This window comes from Gnatocerus cornutus, chromosome 6 (assembly GCF_029298725.1).
Source record: "Gnatocerus cornutus isolate USDA-ARS CGAHR chromosome 6, icGnaCorn1.1, whole genome shotgun sequence".
Lineage (NCBI taxonomy): Eukaryota > Metazoa > Arthropoda > Insecta > Coleoptera > Tenebrionidae > Gnatocerus > Gnatocerus cornutus.
Window position 1 is genome coordinate 5,393,685 of NC_142238.1, and position 22,222 is coordinate 5,415,906.

A 22,222-nucleotide genomic window follows, 5' to 3' on the forward strand; every position below is an offset into this window, starting at 1 on the left:
TAAGTGAAAGCAATTCGAGATCTATAATAATATAATTACACGGTTGCCTGTCTTCACGAAATTGAAAGTGCAAAGAATGAATCACTTCAACTGTCTGAAATTAAATTGTTTTGTATCAACATGATCGTGGTTTGTGTAATAATAATAAGCAATTTAATTCAAAAGTGTAGATCTGAGCTGTACTGAATGTGGAGAAAGTCTTTCATGGTCTTATATTTTTTTGCTGTTAATTTGGGACAATTTTTACCAGCAGTCCAAGTTGTTAAAAATTAATATTCCTATTTTACTATCACTGGTTTTATTCTGTAGCAAAAACAAATTTTTAATTTATGAAGTCTTTACAAATAGCATTGATAAAAAATTAAGTTATCCGGCGCGGCGCATCAACTCGCGACTTCGGAGCTACACACACGTGTTACATCCTCGGGTGCGCCCGACAAATTAATTTTTTATCAATTCTATTTGTGAAAACTTCATAAATTAGAAATATGTTTGTGATAGACAATAAAACAAGAAGTACGACTGGTTTTTTGATCTAAATTATGTGGAAGAATAGTCATGTTTGAAGTCTCGTCTGAGAACATTTCAGGGGCTTTAAAATAAAAAGAAATCTAGGACAAGTAGAAGTTGTCTTTTAGTTTAAAAGTGAGTGTACATAAAACTGTAATTTTCTAATCTAATTTTTTGTTAACATGACAAGCGTATCATATGATTTAAAACACGAAACGAAATTACATAACTAATTATCTGTAGGATAAATAATTTAATTTAATATCTTAATAAACATGACTATCAATAAATTGAAAGAGTTTGCAGAATAATTAAATGGACATTTTTAAAAGTAAATCAATTAAAAATTTATAAAGTGAGAAAACTTTAAACTATAAAATTAATTAAATGGTAATAAATAGTAAATAGATAAATAAGTCTACGTTTTATGGAGCCATTTGATAGCTTGTTAATCCTAATGGGCATATGTGTTTTTTTATTTTACAATTTAGCATAATATAACTGAAGTAGTGCTAAAAGGATGGAAAATTTTCCGATTGTTGTCAAGATTATTTTCGTGCCGGTGAGGTCAATGTCAATAGATTCATTCATAATTCTGTTATGAACGTACACTTCAGTGTTCAATTTACATAATTCTTACGAGTATTCTTTAGTCTTGTTTTTGGTCTTTCAAGCTAATTTCTAAGAAGTTTCGATTTATTAACACATAATATCACCTCCTGAAAGTTCACTTTCACTATTTAGAGACACTTCTATTCTACCACTAGACTATTTTTAAATATAAATCTAAGAAACATCAATAAAAGTGGTCTTGAATTCCGACTTTACTGTGGAGGGAGATATCTTGGAGCATTTCCTGATCTATTTCTGGAAAATGTAGCAAGAAATTGAATTAACAAAGCCACAACAAAATGATCCTGCAATGTTACCCGAAAAACCACCTTCAGTTTTATCGATTGAGGTCTGCAAACTAAAAATTTTCCTATTTTGCTTTTCTCCAAAGGTTTTGAGTTGAAATTATTTTTCTCAATTTTAATAATGCTTTTGGAGTTGTATTTCGTAAAAAATGAGAAGGTTTTTCTTCCTTGTACACTGCGTACTCTTAGAACTTTTTATTATTGCAATAGTTTAATGTATTCTTGTTTATTGTAGGTACATAAATATGATGACGATTTGTTTATTTTTAAAGCTGTTATTACGCATTGAGGATAAAAAATGTTATATTCTAACACAGCAATGGAAATGTTAGTGATTTCTATGTAGTGAAACATTTCGCATAACTGATTCAAATAGTCAAAAGTGACACTATAAACAAAATGTCATAAACTTTAAGTCGAAAAACTCGAAACCTGACAAAATGCAGTTTTATCGAGACAACATTCCAATTCTGTCTTCGCCACCACCCAAAGAAATCATAGAAACTATGACCGGAGGATGTGGGCTATGGCAGATATCCATACTACTACTTCTTTGCATTGCCGAATTTATAGACTCATTAGAAGGGCATACTATGGAAATGTTATTCCCAATTACCATCAATTTCACGTGCGTGGACACCAATGCAAGTCAGTGTTACACTTCGAATGGTAGCAAATGCGAAAACTTTATCTTTGTCAAGACCGACAAGTTTCTGAGTTACACTGAAAAGGTTTTTATTTGTTGACGTGTCCGGCTTTTTAATATTCTTGTAGTTTCTGTTAATTTGCGACCAAAATGTCTACGCTTTCTGGATGTTCAGTATTTATGTCATTGGTATGATGATTGGTTTTTTCCTTGTTGGTTGTTGTACAGACAACTTTGGACTACGAGTTACCATGATGATGTTTATACCAATACATACTTTGACTGGGTTATTTATCATCAGTACTAAAAGCGCGATTTTTTTATTTGTGTCAATGCTAGGGCACGGAATATTCTGTACTAGTCTAACAGTGATGAACATTTTGGGAGGTGAGTTTTAATGAAGGAAAACTTAAAAGAAAATTTGGTTTTAGGATGCGAAGCTGTTGGTAATGCCTGGCGCACTCTTAGTATAGGCCTTGTATGTTTGGCGCGAGGAGCTAGTCATGTTATCTATCCTTACTTTTCCCGTTTATTTGAAACTATAGAAGGATTAATAGCTATTTCTTCAATTTTACCACTGACGCTTTTGATACCGTTGCTGTAACGCTACTGAGGTCCGTAAATATAAATTCAGGTGTTTCCGTAGGTATTATCGAGATTCACCTAATCAGGTGTTCGTTTTATCCAACTTTGCAAGAGGTGAAGGGATTCTGCGGAAGATTGCAAAGTACAACAGACACCCGATCTCACCAAATATTCGAATAAGACCGGTGCAAATCATTGATGTCTCTACCTTTATACATGTTTACGTCTTGATAAGTTGGTGTTTTAGGATTGTAACAAAACAAAAATACCCTCCTATATCCGTATCTGGAAGTGGAAAACAACCCGAAGATCTTATTTGTCTCTAATTTGTATCTATTTGTTTCTTGGGTACTGCAGCAGCGTTCTTTTTTCCTACCACTACAAAGACTTGGATCATTACACCATATTTGGTGTTTGCGGATGCTTGGGCTGCATCATCGCTATAGTTCTCTGCCACTTTATATCTCATAAAGCGGTAATCGGTGTTTTCACGACCCTAAAAAGTATAATGATTGGTGCAGTTTTGGCCTACGATATCATATCAAACCAACGAATGCTAAAAGCAAAACTGCCAGAATTCGACAGCGCTGTTCAGATTCCGATTCTGTTTACAGCAATGAAATCAGTTGCTGCTACATTTTTGTTTACAGCCGTCACTGCAGTGGTTAACATCACTCCAAGAATGTTTCCAACAGAAGCGAGAGCTATTGGTTTGGGTTTTTGTGCAAGTGTGGCAGCTTTTGCTTATTTAATTGAAAGAATACTAAGATATTACTGGGATGGATCGATTTTTGTAACTTCCTCTGTTCTGCTATTGAGCCTATTTTTTGAATCGTACGCTTGTATTCGACTATGGAAGGTACATAACCGAGAGTTACCAGATTTAGTGGTGGACTGTGTTAAATTTGAATGGTAAAACAACAGAACTATTTCGAAATGTTTGAATTTTATTTTAGTTCGTACAAACCAACTAGATTCTTCACCATTTGGGATAATGACAGTGACGAAATTGAAATTAAACAATTGGATTTAACTGTGAAAGATAATTAAGAAAACAATAAAAGAAGAAAATAAAATTGGTTTTAATTAGCATGTAGTTTTATGTTGGTGAATAAATCTTTCGATTATGTCGTCTTGTTTTCTCTTGGATTTTATTGACTTTCGTAATTATAATGCCTTTTTGCTCGTGATCTGACTTTATTACGTACCTATTGTTTAAAAAATCGCAAGATTCTGTTTATACATAACAACACATGGCCATTGTTTGATCTTTTGTGCCGGTCATTGCAGTACCGTTAGATACCTACTGTTATTGTTTCATACATCCACTTCCTGGAATTTTGTTGTATTATCTTCGGTGTTTAAGTTAACATTAATTTGTAAATGACCGTTATAGAGAGTTTCTATTATAATCTTTTATACATACTCAGGTACTCATAATTGTAAATCAATAACTGTCATTGTTATTTTATTATTAATTTTTATTTAGTAAACTTTTCGTTTAGTTCTCCAATTCGTCAAATTGAATGGATCATATTTTTTTCAAAAATTGACTGAGTGATCCTAGAATATTCCATTTACAGATGACACTTGTACATCTATTATTATCCATTTGGTTTGTAAACATTCAGAAGTGCATTTCAAGGCCTTTGCAGGTAAGTACGTAATTCTATGTTACCGCAATACAGGCATGTACTTGAAATCAATTATTGGTTTTATGTTAACAAAATAACATTAAACTTTTTAGTTGACCTTTAAATATTATTTCAATTCTAATGAAAGTTGAATCTGCGGAGTGCTTGAGAAATATATTGTTTTATGCCAAGGATTCAGAAAAATATGTTTTCATAGAAATAAATATAATTGAAGTTAATTTAAAACAGTGAGACAGTAAATTAGACGAAGTTATTATCGCTAAATATAAAGTAATAAAATATAAAGTCTATTTATTCGTCACGAGGGTTTGATAACAAATAAAAATATGTATGTATAACGAAAATCGTTTTCGGATTTAATTAAATAATTAAAATAGCGCCCGTTTACCTAGAATTAATCCAAATCCATAATACGTACGATAAAAAATAACTGATTTATGGCCGTTTCAGGTTTATTTTCATTTTTCAATTTTTTTAGCTAACCAAGGCATATTAAGAAACGGTTTGCCCCATCGTTTTTCTCACGACTTTTTTAGTTAAAAATTTCTTTTCAGATATACTGGAAGTCGAAAATTTGATTTTGTTTAAGAAATTTCACGACTAATAAAATTATATGTCCGGACGACATATAAAATCGGAGCTCAATACTGCTTTATCTCGAAAAATACGACAAATCGAAAGAAACTGTTTTTGCCATCGTTTTTCCCGCGATGTTTTGGTTAAGAATTTGTTCTTTGATTTTCCGGAAGTCGAAAATTTGATATTTTCCAAAGAATTTGATGACTAAAACTATGTCAAAATTCTGAGGTCGACATCTCGTTATTTTTGGAACTTGCATTGTTTGTGCTCATTTTACGTAAAATTTTACGTCGATTCCAAGTCTGTGCTCAAAGTCGACGTATAACAACAAGTAACCGAGTTATGACCATTTAAAGTTTCGGATAGTTGATCTTTATTTTTCAAATTTTTAATGCAGCAGAGATGCGGTTTTCGTTACCGCATTAGTTTGCTAAGAATTCGCTTCACATTTTGCGGGATTCAAAAAATCAGAAAAAATTAAATCAGGTTAATCTATCATCGAATTATGTACTTTTTTTTAACTAAAATTTGCAAAAACATCTTCGAATTTATACAGCATTTCGTTCAAAAAAATGTAGCGACCTCTGTTGGCGCCAACACGTAACACTTGTATAGTTGTCTGCATTACCTACTTAATCAAAGCAAAAAATGAAATGTCACATGCCAACATTGCAAATGTCAGATTGACAACAAAGTAGTGTTTTGCATAGCGGAGTACAACCATATGGAAAACAACAATTTGTGATTTAACTTTATTTTCGGACACTATTTTCTGTGCTTCAATTACAATCCAATTCGTGTCGATCATTTAAAATCAACGTCATCCTAGAATAATCGCTCTGAATAAAATTGAAAGTGATCAAATTTCCTGGATAGAATGGCTGATTGGGAAGAAATTAAACGTCTGGCTGCTGATTTCCAGAAAGTGCAGCTAAGCTCCGCTTCACAAAAGTCAGTGCAGGTATAAACTAAAATTGTCATATTAACAAAACGTGTTTTGTAGGTTATCTGAACGTAACTGTATTGAAATTATATCATACTTGAAAGAGAAAAAAATCATTGATTTGATTTTCACCGTCGATGGAAAAGAGTTTCTAACACCCTCACAACTCGTTCAAGACATCAAAAATGAACTCTACGTGAGTGGTGGCCGCATCAATTTAGTTGAACTAGCAAAAATCATTGGAGTTGATCTAGCACATATTACAACCCATTTGAAAGATGTCTTGAAAGGACAGAAAGATATCCAATCGGTATTAGGTCAATTAATTGACTCCACGTACATTACTAAAATAGCAGGAGAAATTAATGAAAAACTTGCCCAACAGGGTCAGATTAACATTAGTGATCTAACCCTACAGTATGACTTGAGTGCTGAATTCTTGCAGCAGCAAGTTGTTGAAAAACATTTAGGGAAGATCATTCATGGGAAACAAGATAGTAATGATCCTAGGGTATTCTTCACTGAATCTTTCATTTCAAGATGCAAGGCTAAAATTCGCGGTGCTTTGAGTGGATTGACTCGCCCCACTCCTGTTGCGTCAATTTTAAATCAGATTAATTTGAGCGAAAAATTGTTTTTCTCACTGTTTGAACAGACGCTGGTACATGGAAGTTTGACCAGCAGAGTTATGGGGGCGCAGTACATTCCCAACGTGTATGCGAGGTCACAGGTAATATCGCATAACCAGGATGCGATTTGGATTATAAATCTTTTTTTTTAGAATGAATGGGTCAATAATTTTTACAAGCAAAACGGTTACTTAGAATTTGACGCTTTAGCAAGATTGGGCATCTCTGACTATAAATCCTACATCAAAAAACAATTCAGCGGTGAAGAAATAACGTTCCTAAATTCCTGCGCCGCTTCTAAGAGAATTTTAGAGCGAGCCGAAGCAGACATAGACGAATGTATTGCTAGTAAATCTCACCTTGATCTCCAATCAAACCTTCCATCCGTTTTTAACGAAAGCGATATTAAACAAATCCTCGAAGCGATTCTAAACAAACAAAAACAACAACAAACGATTGTGATAGAGAGTTACATCATCAGCAAAGCGTTCATTGAAAACCTGGCGACGAAATTCGACGAGTTGGTGAAAGAAAAAGCGAAGTCAATCGTGGAATCGGGTAAATACCAGCAACACCAGACGGAGTTGCAAATTACTTCGTCTAAATCTCAGAAGTTCGACGATGGTGAAGAGAAAATCGACAAACGGGAAGAACGGAGAAAAAAGGCGGCTGGAGGAAAAAGCGGGGGTGGGACTCAAGGTCGGGAAACGAAAACCAAATCAGTTAAGAAACCCGCGCGTGGAAAACACGTCGATGAAGATGTGGAGTTTGTGGAGAAGAAACCGTTGGAGGTCGTCGTGAGTGACGATGTGGCGGATTTGATCCAATCTGAATTGGAAGAAGATGGTTTGGATGAGCTCACGACGCCTCTTACTCAATATTTGTTGCCGCAGTTGAATGAAAAAGGACTCGAAATTGCGAGTGAGATTTATGCCACGACTGTTGCTGATCGTACAGCTAACAGAAGACAAACCCACAATGAGTTGCAGAACAAACTGAATGCTCTCATTGGTGATGTGAGACTATTTGAGAAGGGATTGAAGTTGTTACCGGAAGATCTACAACCGCAGCTGCTGAAATACCTTCTCAAGAGTCTTTGCACAGATGTTGCGACAGAAGTTTTAAATTATGTAGCTGCTGAGCAGAATCTCAGTACGCAAACTGAGAATTTCAATAACGATCAAAGACTCAAATTCGTCAATGACTTGCCTCCAGAATTTAAGAAACCTCTCCTCCCTTTAGTTAAATCATTATCCGGACAAAGTATCGACGATTTCATGGTTGCTGTAGAAGACAGTTTAAGCGCTTGTAGTATGATCATCAAGAAAATCGATAAAAAGAAAGACAGGACGATTGTGCTGAACCACAAACACGTCTTATTGGAACAACTTAATAAATGCGACGATCTTGCCCTAGTTCTGCATTTGACAACGCTCGTCATTTTTACAACAGTGACGCAGTGTATGCTTCATGCTAGTGGTAGACATGTTGCAGCTATTTTGGGGTATCTTAAACAGTACCTGACTGTAGAACAAATAACTGAGTTAACATCATATCATGGTGGGTGAAACTCTCCAATTTTAACATGTACTAATTCTTTGTTTACAGATTTTGTGACTTTAATGTTGAGTGGAGGAACCGAAGCCGAAAGCGCCAAAGAAAAACTAAAAGAGAAAATGCAAGTCGTTAAGAACATCGCGAATGACTTCAAAAAACCCGGCAGCGAAAAATGATATTTGGTGTCTCCTTTAAAATAAGTTTTGATTTGCATGGTCCATGTAAAAATGTACATACGATATCAGTGTTGGGCATGACTCATGTACAATGTAAAATAATTGTATCTAATAAACATTTATTTTAAGTCCTTTGTGGTTTATGAAGAAAAATCATTAGAAATGGGACGAGATATTTTTATTAGCTTTGTTATCGTGCAGACGATTTACCAGGACGGGGTTGATGAACTTTAGTTATTAATTACATATTTTATAATACCGACATAATAGTTACAGTGAATAATTTTTGCATTTGAGTCACAATGATTGTAATAAGATTCTGAACAATAGCGGTCAACGGTCACCACTGGAGAGTCGTGGAAAGTATCGATAGCGACACAAGCGGTAAACAAATAAGTTCTGATAAGTGCGCACATTTTGCAGAAAGATTATTTGCGTTTAAAATGTGCTCACGCTATACTTCCGTTTGTTTTGTCGGCAGTTTAATAATAATCTATTGGCAATTTTTTTCTACCTCGGAACAGTTTTTTACTGTTTTTAATTCCAACATTTGTTTAATTGCATTAATTTTTTATCGTGTTTTACCTATCGGAACCAAAGCCTTGAATAAAACACGTGCCATTAAATTTTGTGACAATGCCGTTCAGATAAGACTAGGAATTAAATACCTATAAAAACACGTTTTTACAATCAACTTGTATTTTCGTAAATGTCACACTTTTTAGCAAAGACACCTTTTTTAAATAAAACAACAATCATTTCTAAAAATACTTTATTAACAATTTTGTACAGTCCTTCAATAAAATAGAATTCTTTACAACGATATGTAAGTAACCATTTTTATTCGAATATTGTCTTTTTGTACATCTATTTCCTAACAGCACTTCAATATCAGTTATTGCGACCGTATAAAATTATAAAATAAATGCAACAAGTCTTATTTAAAAAATTAAATTAGTAAACGATATAGCCAGCAGAATAAATGAAAGCAAAAATCAACTAAATACTTTAAGAACTAAGTCGAGTCAAGGATATCACACGGGACCATCTCCGTTCCGGAAGTCCATGGGTTCTGCAAACAAAGAATGAATTAGGATTCTGCTTATGTATTCTGCTTGCGGTATCGTCATGAACACAAGAAATAGACCCTCTGAACAGGTTTTATTAGTAGTGAGCTCGCGTGCCATATGACGCAATATCCATCCTCGATTTGATTTATGCGCAGTTATGGACTGATTAAATTGCGGTATTCTAGTTATCAAGACAATTGACCAATAATTGACAGTGTTACAGCGGCATAGTCGTAGTAAAATAGTAAATGAATGTCTAGTCATTGCTTCGCCGGAGCAATTGAAGCAATTGCTGACTACATCTAGATAATGGTCTATTACTAAAACCGTCAATTAAAAACAGTAATTAGAAACACAGCCGACTCAACCAGACAATTGCTTAATCCGGTTAATTGAGCACAATCTAATAAATCTTTGGTTTGATTGATAAAACTAAAGAATAAATTGAGGCGTTGTGGCAGATATTAGATCCTATTTGAGCATTGATAGTCATATCCTTCAGCCATTTAGCAAGATTAGCTTATCACAAATTGTCCTTAGCAATTGATAGATTCATACGAAAGCGCAACGAATCTACCATTTCCATTAGCACCTACAATCTACAAGTACGTCGGAAAAAATTACAAATCCCAGAATCAGCACACCCACTCTACATACTATCACAATAATTTGAATTTCGATTATCACAATGACGTTAATATCAGGAAATTTATAACACAGAATACGTATAAGAGCGTTTGTTGGCGTCATTCCTATTGTCGTCTAATTGAACAGCAACGGAAACTCTACTTCTTGCTAACAACTTACCGCTCTTATTGCAAGTCCCGTTTTTGAGAGGATGTTGACTCGAGTCGTCAACTGTAGAAACACAGCGTGTCAGGAACATAGCGATTGATCCAATCGTTGGTGGAATTCCCGCCAGAAGAAGAGCGAGAGTGTAGTTCTTCTCATGTTCGTAAATCACACCAGCGACGTAAGGCCCGATTGTTAACGGTATTGAACAAGTACCCAGCAAAAAACCGATGGCTTGAGCAGCTCCGTCTTTACCACAGATATCGAACGCGATAGGACCCAACAGAGAGATAAAACACCCGTCAAATAGGCCCATTATTAGAGTGATGGCTAAGAGCCAACCGAAGTGTTGAGTTGATAATGGTAAAAGCATCGTCAAGACGCCGATACTGAGAAAAGCAACTTGTTGAAGAAGAATCCTGTTGACTTTTGGGAAGTCTGCGATGTAGCCGAAAATGAGACGCCCGACTCCGGAAGTGATGCCAATGCAAAGTACCGGGAGTTTACCATCCACAGGTCCTTCGAAGTTGCTCTCCACAAACTTGAGCATGTAGACGTACGGAACAAAGTAACCAAATAAAGAAATAGCGATGACTGTTGCCCAAATTAGGTACTTCTTGTTCAGAAAGACGGAGGTATTAAAAGCGTTTCTTAATTGGATTTTATTGGTGTTTTCTTGTTTGATTGGTTTGAAAAGAAACGCAAATACCATGATAAAACTGGCTATTAAAGCTAAGATTCGAAGTGTCCATTCGATTTTGAAATGCTTTAAGCATGCGGCTATAACGTATGGCATAGCGATGGTGAATACAGAACTGCCAGCAGTCACAATACCATTTACTACGCCTAAATATTTTTTAAAGTAGTGGCCGAGAACTGCGAGAGATGGGGTGTAAGCTAGAGCACCACCTAGACCGTACATGACGCCGAAAGTTAAGCAAAGAGCCACTTCATTGTCGAGACAGAATGAAGATAGGAACATGCCGCTTGATGCTATGAGACCGCCAATGAAGGTAGTTCTTCGGAGGCCGATAAAGTCGGTGAGAACGCCCGATACTGCTGAGACTAGGAACATTGTACCCATCGCCAAGGATCCCACGAGAGCTGAAAAGACATCAAAATTACTAGGATAACATATTAACGGATATTTTAATAAAGTACTACGTTGTTTTTGTATCTCTTTAATCCCTACCGCAGTCCATTGACATCAAAAATTGGTGTTATGAGTTTATCTTGTAAGTTTTCAAGTTAAACATAAATAACCGGATCGAATTTCCATGGTGTAGTGCTTCCGGATTGTAAATGTAACTTAATATTTTCGGTGAACTAATAAAAATGTACATTTCTCTGGTACTGTATTGTAAATAGATACTTTCTGGTCACTGGTGGTCATTCGCTCAATTTAGATAAAGTGTTATCGACGGCTTCTGTATCCAAGCTAATTACTCTACAACAGCGGGTCAAACTATTATCTAATTCAGGGTACAATTTAAATTAATAATGTCCGTAATCGCGATCTGTTTGCATAATTGCCAAAAACCTTAATTTTGCATGGAAAAAACTGTTCATTTTTATGAGTTCATCAGACTTGAACACGTGTTGTAAAAGGTCATTTGGTATTGTAATACGAGTATGTAAACAGATTGATTTACGATTGAAACAGAAGTTGTGCAAATGAGTAAACCTCTGTTAGGTACTAACTTATTGCAACAAAGTTTCCTATCGGAAAGTAGTCATGTTAATGCGCCCTAAAATTAGGAGTAAAGTGTCGTTTTCTGATTAGACGATTGCAGTAACTTATGGGTTGTTTCTCCTTGACTGCGAAATGTTCAATTTTAAACTCATTTCACAAAAAAATCCACAAAGTAACATACGGCTTGGCACCAGTTTATTAACGAATTCGCGATTTGATCATAAATAATTTATAATATTCAAATTTTCTGTGAAAAATTGCTGGCTGGTCAAAGTCGACCTCGAACTATTACAATGGGCAGCTTTCGGTCAAATTTCAGCCTTCCTGTTGGCACAGTACTGGTTTGCCGCCCTATCACACATATTTGTTTGTTTCTCTTGTTATCAACATTGTTCATTCTCCGTTACACCGATAAGGAATTTCGTTAGAAAATTAACTTAACCAGACTCAATCTTTTAAAGTTTGTACCTATTTTTAACAACGCGTTACATGATTCTAGTACACATAGTAAAGGTGCTATTGCATCACCTGCAAGTCGTTCTTTTTAATGCGCCCCATTTCTAATTATAAGCGTCCAGACGAAGTAAAAAAAGACGAGCGTTTCGTCTAGACTGGAATTTTTGTCTTAGCATTGTCGGGCAAGTGTTAACAAATGATTCACGAAATGTAAAAATAGAACGATTATCTTTCCAGAAGTCGATAGCTAAACTCTAATTTCCTTTCGCATGGTACCAATCGGTAACACGTGCACGACCATGTTAGTCCAGGTCTCAATACATCTAAAGTTCTAAAAATACTCTTTGATTCTTTCTCCTCCTTACCTGCATTTCCGGACGGGTTCGTCGAGCCTTTACTCTTGAGGATGTCATGAAATTCCGCGTATAAGACGCTATAGGAGTTAACGACTCCAAAGAGAATACCATTGCAAAAAAAAGAGCCGATCATTACAAGCCATGCTCTGGTGCCGCTGTCCGGAGGTTCGTTGCTCTTGAAGCCGGCATCCACGTCCTTTTTCGGGCTTGGGTTATTGAGAATCGTAACGTTTTGCTTGCCTAAGAGGGTGGTTCCAGCGTCTTCGATCATCTTAAGTTGAGAAAGTAGGCACTTGACACATTACCGCGTGTTATGCTAAAGAACTGCCGGTTCTCACTCACGTGGACGACATCGATTCCCGACTCTGATGTCTGTAACTCTGACCTAGTGCCTAGTGCGCGTGGGACCATGAATTATTGTCTTGGTGGCGCTTGCGCGATGTTCTCTTTATGATAACGAGACTACCGCAAGAATATCGGATTATTTGGTGTGGGGGCGGCGAATGCGATGTACCTTGCGGAATTGGACGCTAGACAAGTGGATACTGTACACCCACTACTATTTTTACTACTACTATGGGCGAATGAGTAAGCGCCGATGCGTAATTTGGAACATCAATGGCACGAGGTTTCCAGAAAAATTTTGAGTCGGTATAATTTTTACTTCTATTAATTTAAACAAACACTTCTGTATTAATCATCTAATATCAAGATAATTCAGTTATTCCCAGTACAACACTGCCGATTATATTTACTACCAGATAAAAATAGATGTGTATTGGCTACCCAACATCACTAGCAAAGTATTTTATAAAAAATGCAAAGGCTAAGTGAAGCTACCAATTTATATTTATATCTTGAAGTCGAAGATTTGGTTTTCAAGCTGTAAGCATAAACTTGGTAACTATTCTTCGCGTGAAAATAAAGCAAATAATAGACGAATCTTCATTCATAAGCTTGTAGAAAGTAGCAAAGTCCAGTCCCAAGTCGTTTTACAGTGCCTTGACCCTGGGACGTGTTTGTTGTAGAAGAAAACTGTGTTTTGCTAAAAATTATTTCAAGAAGATCACCAAATTCAACCGGTTTTGCGCAGCCTTTCCCCTTTCCATAAACCTTCGTCTTCTTTGCTTAATCATGTCTGGTTTTCCCTATAATGCAGTAGTAGTTAAATATGCTTAGCGTGCTACTCGTAAATATCATTTTACTTCATCTTAGTGTTGGTCAGGGTGTTATAGGTGATAAAAAAGAGAATTTTGACGTATATACTTGTGCTATATTGGTGATTTTAGGCAATGTTTGCAACGTGGAAGCGTCCGGAGTTTCCGGCAAATGTAAACTGTTAACAGATTGTAAACAAATTCGTGATGAAATATTAACCTTGAATCGGGTTCCCAGCACATGCGGGTTTCAAGATACTCAGCCCATAGTTTGTTGTCCTCCGGAGCCTGGCATAAAAACCAGACAAAGTATTTTATACTTTTTGTGCAAAAGACATCATTTAAACGTACTTATATAATTTTCAGAATGTAAAGAGTACTCTTCGTTTGCTTCTGAAGGAGGAAATAAATGTCATAACATTGTAAAACGGATAGTTGGAGGAATCAAAGCGAAGAGAAAGGAATTTCCACATATGGCTCTAATTGGATTTGGGGAAACTATGACAAACATATCATGGCTATGTGGTGGTACAATAATTAGCGAAAACTACATTATGACAGCTGCACAGTGTTTGAGGAACAAGCATATGTGGGTAACAACTCCTTTTTTTTGAGGACTTCATAATTTGCAACGAGATTAGGAACTTATTTTTGATATTTTAGAGGAGATCCAAATTATGTCCAAGTTGGAGTGTCTAACATACTCGATAATGACCACAAACAAATCTTCAAAATCGTAGAAAGAATACCATATCCTAAGTTCCAAGCCCCTTCGAAATATCACGATATTGGGCTTATAAAACTCGAAAAATCTATTGAATTCAATGCATTTGCAAGACCTGCATGTCTTTACTACGATTCACAAAACGCCTTTGACAATGTAATTGCCACAGGCTGGGGTAGAACAGATTACTCTGGACAAACTAGTGAGGACTTATTGAAGAACACTTTGAGTATTGTTAGTTATGAAGTTTGTAACGCTACTTTTGGAATATCTCGCCAATTGAAAGACGGAATTAAATATGACAAGCAAATTTGCGCAGATTCATCGAAAGACGGAAAAGATACTTGCCAGGTACTTTTTTCGGTGTTTTAACTAGAAGTAAAAATTGTTTACAGGGGGACTCTGGAGGGCCAATACAAATATATCATTCAGGGGATGACATCACGTGCATGTATGATATAGTGGGGATAACTTCGTTCGGAAAATTGTGTGCTAAGTTTCCATCTGTTTATACCCGAGTTTCGTATTATTTAAAATGGATTGAAGAGACTGTTTGGTCTTAAAAAATTTTTTTTCATTGTTCCCGAAATGTTAAGACCTGAATTTGAATATTAACTTTGTTAATTTTGCTTTATCTGTAAAGTTTTAATCCGGCGCATCCACCATATTTTCCAAAAAAATATTTTACTGGATGAACAAACACTTTTTTCAAAGTCCGTGAGAATAAGAAGTGAAATAATAATTTGTGGAGATTCAATTGTGCAATTGCAGTTTTGGCTTTCTAAAATCAAGTATACACAAAAGATGCTGTAGGCATAAACTGGCCATTCGTCTGGCGAAAATCACAACAATTATACTACATGCGCAGAGACGATACCTAAAAGAAAACGAAAATTCATAAGCTTGCAGAAAGCAGCAAAGTTCAATCTCAAGTTGCCATGACCTGTGCAGCGCCTTTATCTACAGAAATCAGCGGCATTTTGCTAGAAAATACGTAAATAGAATCATCAAAATTAACCGCTTTTGCGCAGTATTTCCCCTTTCCACAAAATTTCGTCTTCTTTGCTTAATCATGACCGATTTTCCTTATAATGCAGTAGTGATAAAATATGCTTAGCGTGCTGCTCTTAAATGTTATTTTACTTCATGTTGGTGTTTGCCAAGATGTTATTGGTAATTAAATATTGATAAAACTATCAATTATGCTAGTGAATTTGGCTATTTTAGGCAATGCCTGCACCATAGAATCATCCAAATTTTCTGGGAAATGTAAACTATTAACAGATTGTAAACAAATTCGAGATGAAATATTAACCTTGAATCGTGTTCCCAGCACATGCGGGTTTCAAGATACTCAGCCCATAGTTTGTTGTCCTCCAGAGCCTGGCGTAAAAAGCAGACAAAGTATTTTACATTTTTTGTGCAAAAGACACAGTTTAGACATATTTATATAATTTTTCAGAATGTAAAGAGTACTCTTCGTTTGCTTCTGAAGGGGGAAATAAATGTCATAACATCGTAAAACGGATAGTTGGAGGAATTAAAGCGAAGAGAAAGGAATTTCCACATATGGCTCTAATTGGATTTGGGCAAACTATGACAAACATATCGTGGCTATGTGGTGGTACAATAATTAGCGAAAACTACATTATGACAGCTGCACAGTGTTTGCGAAACAAGCATATGTGGGTAACAACTCCATTTTTTTGAGGACTTCATAATTTGCAACGAGATTAGGAACTTATTTTTGATATTTTAGAGGAGATCCACATTATGTCCAAGTTGGAGTGTCTAACATACTCGATAATGACCACAAACAAATCTTCAAAATCATAGAAACAATACCATATCCTAAGTTCAAAGCCCCTTGGAAATATCACGATATTGGGCTTATAAAACTCGAAAAATCTATTGAATTCAATGCATTTGCAAGACCTGCATGTCTTTACTACGATTCACAAAACGCCTTTGACAATGTAATTGCCACAGGCTGGGGTAAAACAGATTATATTGGAGAAAGTAGTGAGGACTTATTGAAGAACACTTTGAGTATTGTTAGTTATGAAACTTGTAATGCTACTTTTGGAATATCTCGCTATTTGCAAGACGGAATTAAATATGACAGGCAAATTTGCGCAGATTCATCGAAAGACGGAAAAGATACTTGCCAGGTATTTTTTTCGGTGTTTTAACTAGAAGTAAAAATTGTATTACAGGGGGACGCTGGAGGGCCAATACAAATATATCATGAAGGGGATGACATCACGTGCATGTATGATATAGTGGGAATAACTTCTCTCGGAACATTGTGTGCCAAGTTTCCATCTGTTTATACCCGAGTTTCGTATTACTTAAAATGGATTGAAGAGACTGTTTGGTCTTAGAAAATTCATTTTCATTGTTCCCGAAATGTTAAGACCTAAATTAGAATATTAACTTTGTTAATTTTACTTTATCTGTAAAGTTTTAATCCGGCGCATCCACCATATTTTCCAAAAAAATATTCCACTAGGATGAACAAACACTTTTTTCAAAGTCCGTGAGAATAAGAAGTGAAATAATAATTTGTGGAGATTCACTTGTAACGAGTGCAATTGCAGTTTTGGCTTTCTAAAATCAAGTATACACAAAAGATGCTGTAGGCATAAACTGGCCATTCGTCTGGTGAAAATCACAACAATTATACTACATGCGCAGAGACGATACCTAAAGGAAAACGAATCTTCATAAGCTTGCAGAAAGCGGCAAAGTTCAATCTCAAGTTGCCATGACCTGTGCAGCGCGTTTATCTACAGAAATCAGCGGCATTTTGCTAGAAAATACGTAAATAGAATCATCAAAATTAACCGCTTTTGCGCAGTATTTCCCCTTTCCACAAAATTTCGTCTTCTTTGCTTAATCATGTCCGATTTTCCTTATAATGCAGTAGTGATAAAATATGCTTAGCGTGCTGCTCTTAAATGTTATTTTACTTCATGTTGGTGTTTGCCAAGATGTTATTGGTAATTAAATATTGATAAAACTATCTATTATGCTAGTGAATTTGGCTATTTTAGGCAATGCCTGCACCATAGAATCATCCAAATTTTCTGGGAAATGTAAACTATTAACAGATTGTAAACAAATTCGAGATGAAATATTAACCTTGAATCGGGTTCCCAGCACATGCGGGTTTCAAGATACTCAGCCCATAGTTTGTTGTCCTCCGGAGCCTGGCATAAAAACCAGACAAAGTATTTTATACTTTTTTGCAAAAGACATCATTTAAACGTACTTATATAATTTTCAGAATGTAAAGAGTATTCTTCGTTTGCTTCTGAAGGGGGAAATAAATGTCATAACATTGTAAAACGCATAGTTGGAGGGATCAAAGCGAAAAGAAAAGAATTTCCCCATATGGCTCTAATTGGATTTGGGGAAACTAAGACAAACATATCATGGCTATGTGGTGGTACAATAATTAGCGAAAACTACATTATGACAGCTGCACAGTGTTTGAGGAGCAAGGACATGTAAGTAACAACTCCATTTTTTATGCACTTCATAATTTGCAACGAACTTATTTTTGATATTTTAGGGGAGATGCAAAATATGTTCAAGTTGGAGTGTCTAACATACTCGATACTGACCACAAACAAATCTTCAAAATCGTAGAAAGAATACCACATCCTAAGTACCAAAACTCTTCTATGTATCACGACATTGGGCTTCTAAAACTCGAAAAATCTATTGAATTCAGTGCGTTTGCAAGACCTGCATGTCTTTACTACGATTCACAAAACGCCTTTGACCATGTAATTGTCACAGGCTGGGGTAGAACAGATTTTCTTGGAGAACTTAGTGAGGACTTACTGAAGGTCACTATGAGTGTCGTTAGTTACGAAGCTTGTAACGCTACTTTTGGAAGAGCTCCCCAATTGAAAGACGGGATTAGAAATGACGAGCTAATTTGTGCTGGTTCATCGGATAATAAAAAAAACTCTTGCCAGGTATTTTTTTCGGTTTTTTAATTCAAAGTGAAAATTGAATTACAGGGGGACGCTGGAGGGCCAATACAAATATATCATTCAGGGGATGACATCACGTGCATGTATGATATAGTGGGGATAACTTCGTTCGGAAGAATGTTTTGTGTGCTTCCGTCTGTTTATACCCGAGTTTCGTATTACTTGAAATGGATTGAAGATACTGTTTGGCCTTAGAAAGTATACTTTCATTATCCCACCTGAATTTGAATATCAAATTTGTTAATTTTACTTTATCTGTAAAGTTTAATTCTGGCGCATTCACCATATTTTCCTGAAAAATATTCAGAATGAACAAATTTAATACTTTACTGAAATGTGCGTTAAGTTCCAAAAACAAAACAAATAAGATTAATAGACAAAATTATATACATTTAAATACTCTATAAATCCGCGAGAATGAGAAATAAAATAATAAATTATAAACACTTCGAGGCCGTGAAAAGTAAATATCGGCATACACGCTCATGAAACAGAATAGCCGCCGCCGTAGGACATTCCACCACAAGTCAAAGGTAAGTTAAGGGTCTACGAGCCTGCCCGAAAATTTCTGTTTGAAAAGTATGCAACTTTAACAACACCTTTGATTGACAGCTGCCAAAAGGGATTACCGAGGATTTGGTAATGAGGGAATCATAAACTTTATGGAAACGGTCGCTTGACCTGCACATTTCCTAAGAAACCCAGCGGTTGGAACAATAAATTCGTGTTGGACCAAAGATGAGTTTAAATATCAGGATTTGAGTTTCTCTGCGTTTTGAGCCCGTGAAATTTCTGTTTCTAGTAGGTAAAAATTTTACGGGCGTAATTTTTTTTTTCAATTAATGGAAAATGTATGTATAAAATCCGCAAATTTCCAGTTTCCATAGTACGTAATGGCAAAATGTTTTTTAATTGAAAAATGTAATTTTCGTAAATGTAGTCCAAAATTTTTCCTCACTGGTCGCCGGGGAAAGTCTAAAATTACTTATTATTTTATTATTTTTATTTGAGAAAAACGCATTTAATTTTTTTTAACCAAACCTTTTACCTGACACATGAGTTTTTGGGCCTTTTTTACTTTGTTGTTTTCTGTGATTTAAAAATTAACTCTTCATAATAATACATCCCGATAGTCAATAAAAATAGTTCCCTAATTCATTTTTAACAATTTTAACATTTTAAATTATCATAGTTTCTATATTGGTTAATATTTTTTAAGTCAGAACCACACAGGAAAAGCAAAATTGTCGTTTAATGTTATTATGCAAAAAACTATTTTTTAAAAACCTGTATCCACTTGTGTCTTTAATAATCTCTAATAAGCTACCTGCTACCGGTGGATTTTACACTTAACCAATAAGACAATTTGCTTTCAAAAATGTTTTGCTTTAAAAAATCCCGAGATTAACACCATAATTTCCATTTCAAGAAAATATTGCAAATCCCTAAACTCCAATCATCCAAAAGGAATTAAAAACGAATTTGAGTTTCTTAGCTTACCTACTTAGAAAAAGACATTTAGAGGGTGATAGCCCCACTTCTTTATCCCACTACAACAACAAATAAAGGGATGAAAGCCCTATGTATAAATATCTTGAAAAAAAATATTTAAATTCTTTCAGTCTGTGAACACTTGTGTTTTTGACTGTGCTCGATTTCTGAATCAATTTACTTTTCTAAATCTCTTTAGTGAGTTTTTTTGTTCAAAGTGGGTGAGTTGCTTGTATCAGAATTGCTGTTTATTTCAGATATAGAGAGTGTTTATCGTTACTGGCAAATTTTTGTTTTTTAGATTAGATTATTATTTGCTTTTAATTATTTTATTTTACAATGGCGAACGGTTCAATAAATCATGTAAGCACATCAGTTAAACGAAAAAGTAGAAAGCAAATTGCGAAGCGGTTATGGAAAAATGTTAGAAAGAGTTCCAAAAGTAAAAATGTAAATAGCGGTTTTGAGTCAGAGTTATCGGACGATGTCTTTGAAATAGAAAATGTTTCCAATAATACAAATTTTTCTCTCAGTGGTCGTAGAATTGTAGATATAAATCATTTGTTTAATACTATAAAAAATTTAAAACACGATCAATTTAATTGCAATTTTTAGAACTTTGATATAATTGCGGAAAAACGAATAGGTTTAAAAAGTATATTTACGTATAAGTGTAACATGTGTAGAATTGTAGATACTTTCAGTTCAGAACCAGAAAATGCTAGATGTGAAATTAATGAATCTATTGTTTGCGGAAATGTTGCTGTAGGTGGGGGTCATGCGCAATTAACTGAATTTTGTGCCGCTTTAGATAAATTTTGTGCCGCAAATGAGTTCTAAAAAATACGTTAACACGGAAAGAAAAGTTTTTGAAAAAGCGCAAACATTGATGAAATGCTATCTGCTGGACAAGAAGAAAGTAAATTAGCGATGGAATTAGGTGATATTGATGCTGATGGGGTACCTTTTATTACTGTAATTGTTGATGGAGCATGGTCCAAGCGTTCTTATAAGTCTAATTATAATGCTTTATCGGGAGTTGGATGTGTAATCGGTGCGAGAACCAAAAAAATTTTATATGTGGCTGTTAAAAATAAATTATGCAAGTTTTGTAAACGATTCAAGACTGATAAGAAATCAGTGCCCCGCCATAAATGTTTTGCAAATTGGAAAAAATCATCCACATCAATGGAGGCAGGTGTTATTTTAGAGGCTTTTAAAAAGTCTGTTCAGATGCATAATTTAAGACTTAAATTTATTATCGGTGATGGAGACAGTAGTGTGTATAAGAAAATTCAAGCATATGGACCATATGGACCAACATATTTTATTCAAAAAATTGAGTGTAGAAATCATGTTTTAAGAAATTATTGTACAAAATTGCGCAAAATTTTAAAATTCCCAGAACAGACCTTCAAGTTAGAAAATTTATTTAACAAATATATTTAAATTTAGAACAGCTGTAGTAAGTGCGATTAGATACAGAAAAAATGAAAATTTGCCATTCTCAGAAAAAATCGAAAATTTAAAACGAGACATTCATAATGGACCTGCTCATATATTCGGTGATCACAGTAAATGACAATTTAAACAATTTTAAAGAAAGACTTATAAATTATGTTCGTTCAAATGTCCGGATTGTCATTTCTAAAATAAAGTAGTTTTATAGTTAGAGTCAAAAGAGTGCAGTAGGCCTATTGGGGAGAGCACTTAAAAAAAAATGCGCCGTCTCTCTGTACCCCAAGGGTGATGTGGAAAACAGTGAATTATATTACAGTTTAAAAATATTATTTCTCAATACACTTGCTACAAGTACCTTCGATGTTTGTTGCCGAGAGCGACCAGTTGGGTCTTTACCTACTTTTACCCGACACCAGTTTATTACAATTGGGCGGAACGTCAGTGACCCCCTAGTGAGCGGTCGTAAATCATGAGATTTGCATAAGATAATTTGCGTTAGTTGTACTGTTGGTTGCCTATTTTTGATTTGTTTTTTTATTAATAACTTCAAAATTATAGCATAATGACAAAAACAAAAATGTCACCTCCATAGAGGTTTTAATTCTCCACATGTTGGTATTTTTTTTAACTTCGTAGGTTGCTTTAAGGGTCTACGCTACGCTATACCCGGTATATGGCTTACGATTTTTCGTTTTTGAAGCGCATTTTGGACTTTGAAAAATCGCTCGACCTCTGTATGTATGCGTCTCAGGTAGAGCTATGGAGGTGACATCTTCGAATTTTGAAAAAATGAAAAATTTGACTTTAATTAATTAAAA

General features: G+C 35.1%; 6 protein-coding genes across 7 annotated transcripts; 5 read left to right on the forward strand and 1 right to left on the reverse strand.

Annotated features, from left to right (window-relative positions):
• The first annotated feature begins 1,778 nt into the window (after positions 1–1,778).
• LOC148172363 (uncharacterized) lies at positions 1,779–3,773 on the forward strand. Its single transcript, XM_088039753.1, has 7 exons — positions 1,779–2,158; positions 2,202–2,460; positions 2,505–2,673; positions 2,720–2,858; positions 2,906–3,570; positions 3,615–3,693; positions 3,756–3,773. Exons 1-7 carry the CDS (start codon positions 1,868–1,870, stop codon positions 3,771–3,773), a joined length of 1,620 nt encoding a protein of 539 aa, XP_087895879.1. The 5' UTR covers positions 1,779–1,867.
• A 1,759-nt stretch (positions 3,774–5,532) lies between these two features.
• Ufl1 (UFM1 specific ligase 1) lies at positions 5,533–8,328 on the forward strand. Its single transcript, XM_088039452.1, has 4 exons — positions 5,533–5,843; positions 5,896–6,565; positions 6,617–8,024; positions 8,073–8,328. Exons 1-4 carry the CDS (start codon positions 5,770–5,772, stop codon positions 8,195–8,197), a joined length of 2,277 nt encoding a protein of 758 aa, XP_087895578.1. The 5' UTR covers positions 5,533–5,769; the 3' UTR covers positions 8,198–8,328.
• A 626-nt stretch (positions 8,329–8,954) lies between these two features.
• kar (monocarboxylate transporter 10-like protein kar) lies at positions 8,955–13,009 on the reverse strand. 2 transcript variants are annotated; one of them, XM_088038247.1, is made up of 3 exons: positions 12,574–13,008; positions 10,075–11,163; positions 8,955–9,269 (listed from the first exon to the last, which is right to left on the reverse strand). In XM_088038247.1, exons 1-3 carry the CDS (start codon positions 12,833–12,835, stop codon positions 9,232–9,234), a joined length of 1,389 nt encoding a protein of 462 aa, XP_087894373.1. In that variant the 5' UTR covers positions 12,836–13,008; the 3' UTR covers positions 8,955–9,231. The 2 variants fall into 2 exon arrangements, with proteins under 2 accessions (XP_087894373.1, XP_087894372.1); XM_088038246.1 differs by lacking the exon at positions 8,955–9,269 and having other exon boundaries at positions 9,566–11,163; positions 12,574–13,009.
• Positions 13,010–13,497: 488 nt separating this feature from the next.
• On the forward strand, positions 13,498–15,079 carry LOC148172366 (serine protease snk-like). The gene is made up of 5 exons (XM_088038248.1): positions 13,498–13,799; positions 13,854–14,030; positions 14,088–14,310; positions 14,385–14,796; positions 14,841–15,079. Exons 1-5 carry the CDS (start codon positions 13,736–13,738, stop codon positions 15,006–15,008), a joined length of 1,044 nt encoding a protein of 347 aa, XP_087894374.1. The 5' UTR covers positions 13,498–13,735; the 3' UTR covers positions 15,009–15,079.
• A 95-nt stretch (positions 15,080–15,174) lies between these two features.
• Positions 15,175–16,900, forward strand: LOC148172367 (serine protease snk-like). Its single transcript, XM_088038251.1, has 5 exons — positions 15,175–15,618; positions 15,673–15,849; positions 15,908–16,130; positions 16,205–16,616; positions 16,662–16,900. Exons 1-5 carry the CDS (start codon positions 15,555–15,557, stop codon positions 16,827–16,829), a joined length of 1,044 nt encoding a protein of 347 aa, XP_087894377.1. The 5' UTR covers positions 15,175–15,554; the 3' UTR covers positions 16,830–16,900.
• Positions 16,901–17,297: 397 nt separating this feature from the next.
• Positions 17,298–18,706, forward strand: LOC148172368 (serine protease snk-like). Its single transcript, XM_088038250.1, has 5 exons — positions 17,298–17,447; positions 17,502–17,678; positions 17,735–17,957; positions 18,023–18,434; positions 18,480–18,706. The coding sequence occupies exons 1-5, from the start codon at positions 17,384–17,386 to the stop codon at positions 18,645–18,647; spliced, it is 1,044 nt and encodes a 347-aa protein (XP_087894376.1). The 5' UTR covers positions 17,298–17,383; the 3' UTR covers positions 18,648–18,706.
• The last annotated feature ends 3,516 nt before the right edge of the window (positions 18,707–22,222 follow it).

Bases quoted from the DNA above. Each gene is read 5' to 3' on its own strand.
- LOC148172363 (XM_088039753.1), top strand. From the start codon at position 1,868: ATGCAGTTTTATCGAGACAACATTCCAATTCTGTCTTCGCCACCACCC. The intron at 2,674-2,719 runs GTAACGCTACTG...GTGTTTCCGTAG, and splicing joins ACGCTTTTGATACCGTTGCT to GTATTATCGAGATTCACCTA. The intron at 2,859-2,905 runs GTCTCTACCTTT...TTGGTGTTTTAG, and splicing joins GACCGGTGCAAATCATTGAT to GATTGTAACAAAACAAAAAT.
- Ufl1 (XM_088039452.1), top strand. From the start codon at position 5,770: ATGGCTGATTGGGAAGAAATTAAACGTCTGGCTGCTGATTTCCAGAAA. The intron at 5,844-5,895 runs GTCAGTGCAGGT...CGTGTTTTGTAG, and splicing joins CTAAGCTCCGCTTCACAAAA to GTTATCTGAACGTAACTGTA. The intron at 8,025-8,072 runs GTGGGTGAAACT...CTTTGTTTACAG, and splicing joins TGAGTTAACATCATATCATG to ATTTTGTGACTTTAATGTTG.
- kar (XM_088038246.1), bottom strand. From the start codon at position 12,835: ATGATCGAAGACGCTGGAACCACCCTCTTAGGCAAGCAAAACGTTACG. The intron at 11,164-12,573 runs GTAAGGAGGAGA...ATGTCTTTTCAG, and splicing joins GAACCCGTCCGGAAATGCAG to CTCTCGTGGGATCCTTGGCG.
- LOC148172366 (XM_088038248.1), top strand. From the start codon at position 13,736: ATGCTTAGCGTGCTACTCGTAAATATCATTTTACTTCATCTTAGTGTT. The intron at 14,311-14,384 runs GTGGGTAACAAC...TTGATATTTTAG, and splicing joins TGTTTGAGGAACAAGCATAT to AGGAGATCCAAATTATGTCC. The intron at 14,797-14,840 runs GTACTTTTTTCG...AATTGTTTACAG, and splicing joins ACGGAAAAGATACTTGCCAG to GGGGACTCTGGAGGGCCAAT.
- LOC148172367 (XM_088038251.1), top strand. From the start codon at position 15,555: ATGCTTAGCGTGCTGCTCTTAAATGTTATTTTACTTCATGTTGGTGTT. The intron at 16,131-16,204 runs GTGGGTAACAAC...TTGATATTTTAG, and splicing joins TGTTTGCGAAACAAGCATAT to AGGAGATCCACATTATGTCC. The intron at 16,617-16,661 runs GTATTTTTTTCG...ATTGTATTACAG, and splicing joins ACGGAAAAGATACTTGCCAG to GGGGACGCTGGAGGGCCAAT.
- LOC148172368 (XM_088038250.1), top strand. From the start codon at position 17,384: ATGCTTAGCGTGCTGCTCTTAAATGTTATTTTACTTCATGTTGGTGTT. The intron at 17,448-17,501 runs GTAATTAAATAT...TGGCTATTTTAG, and splicing joins TGTTTGCCAAGATGTTATTG to GCAATGCCTGCACCATAGAA. The intron at 17,958-18,022 runs GTAAGTAACAAC...TTGATATTTTAG, and splicing joins TGTTTGAGGAGCAAGGACAT to GGGAGATGCAAAATATGTTC.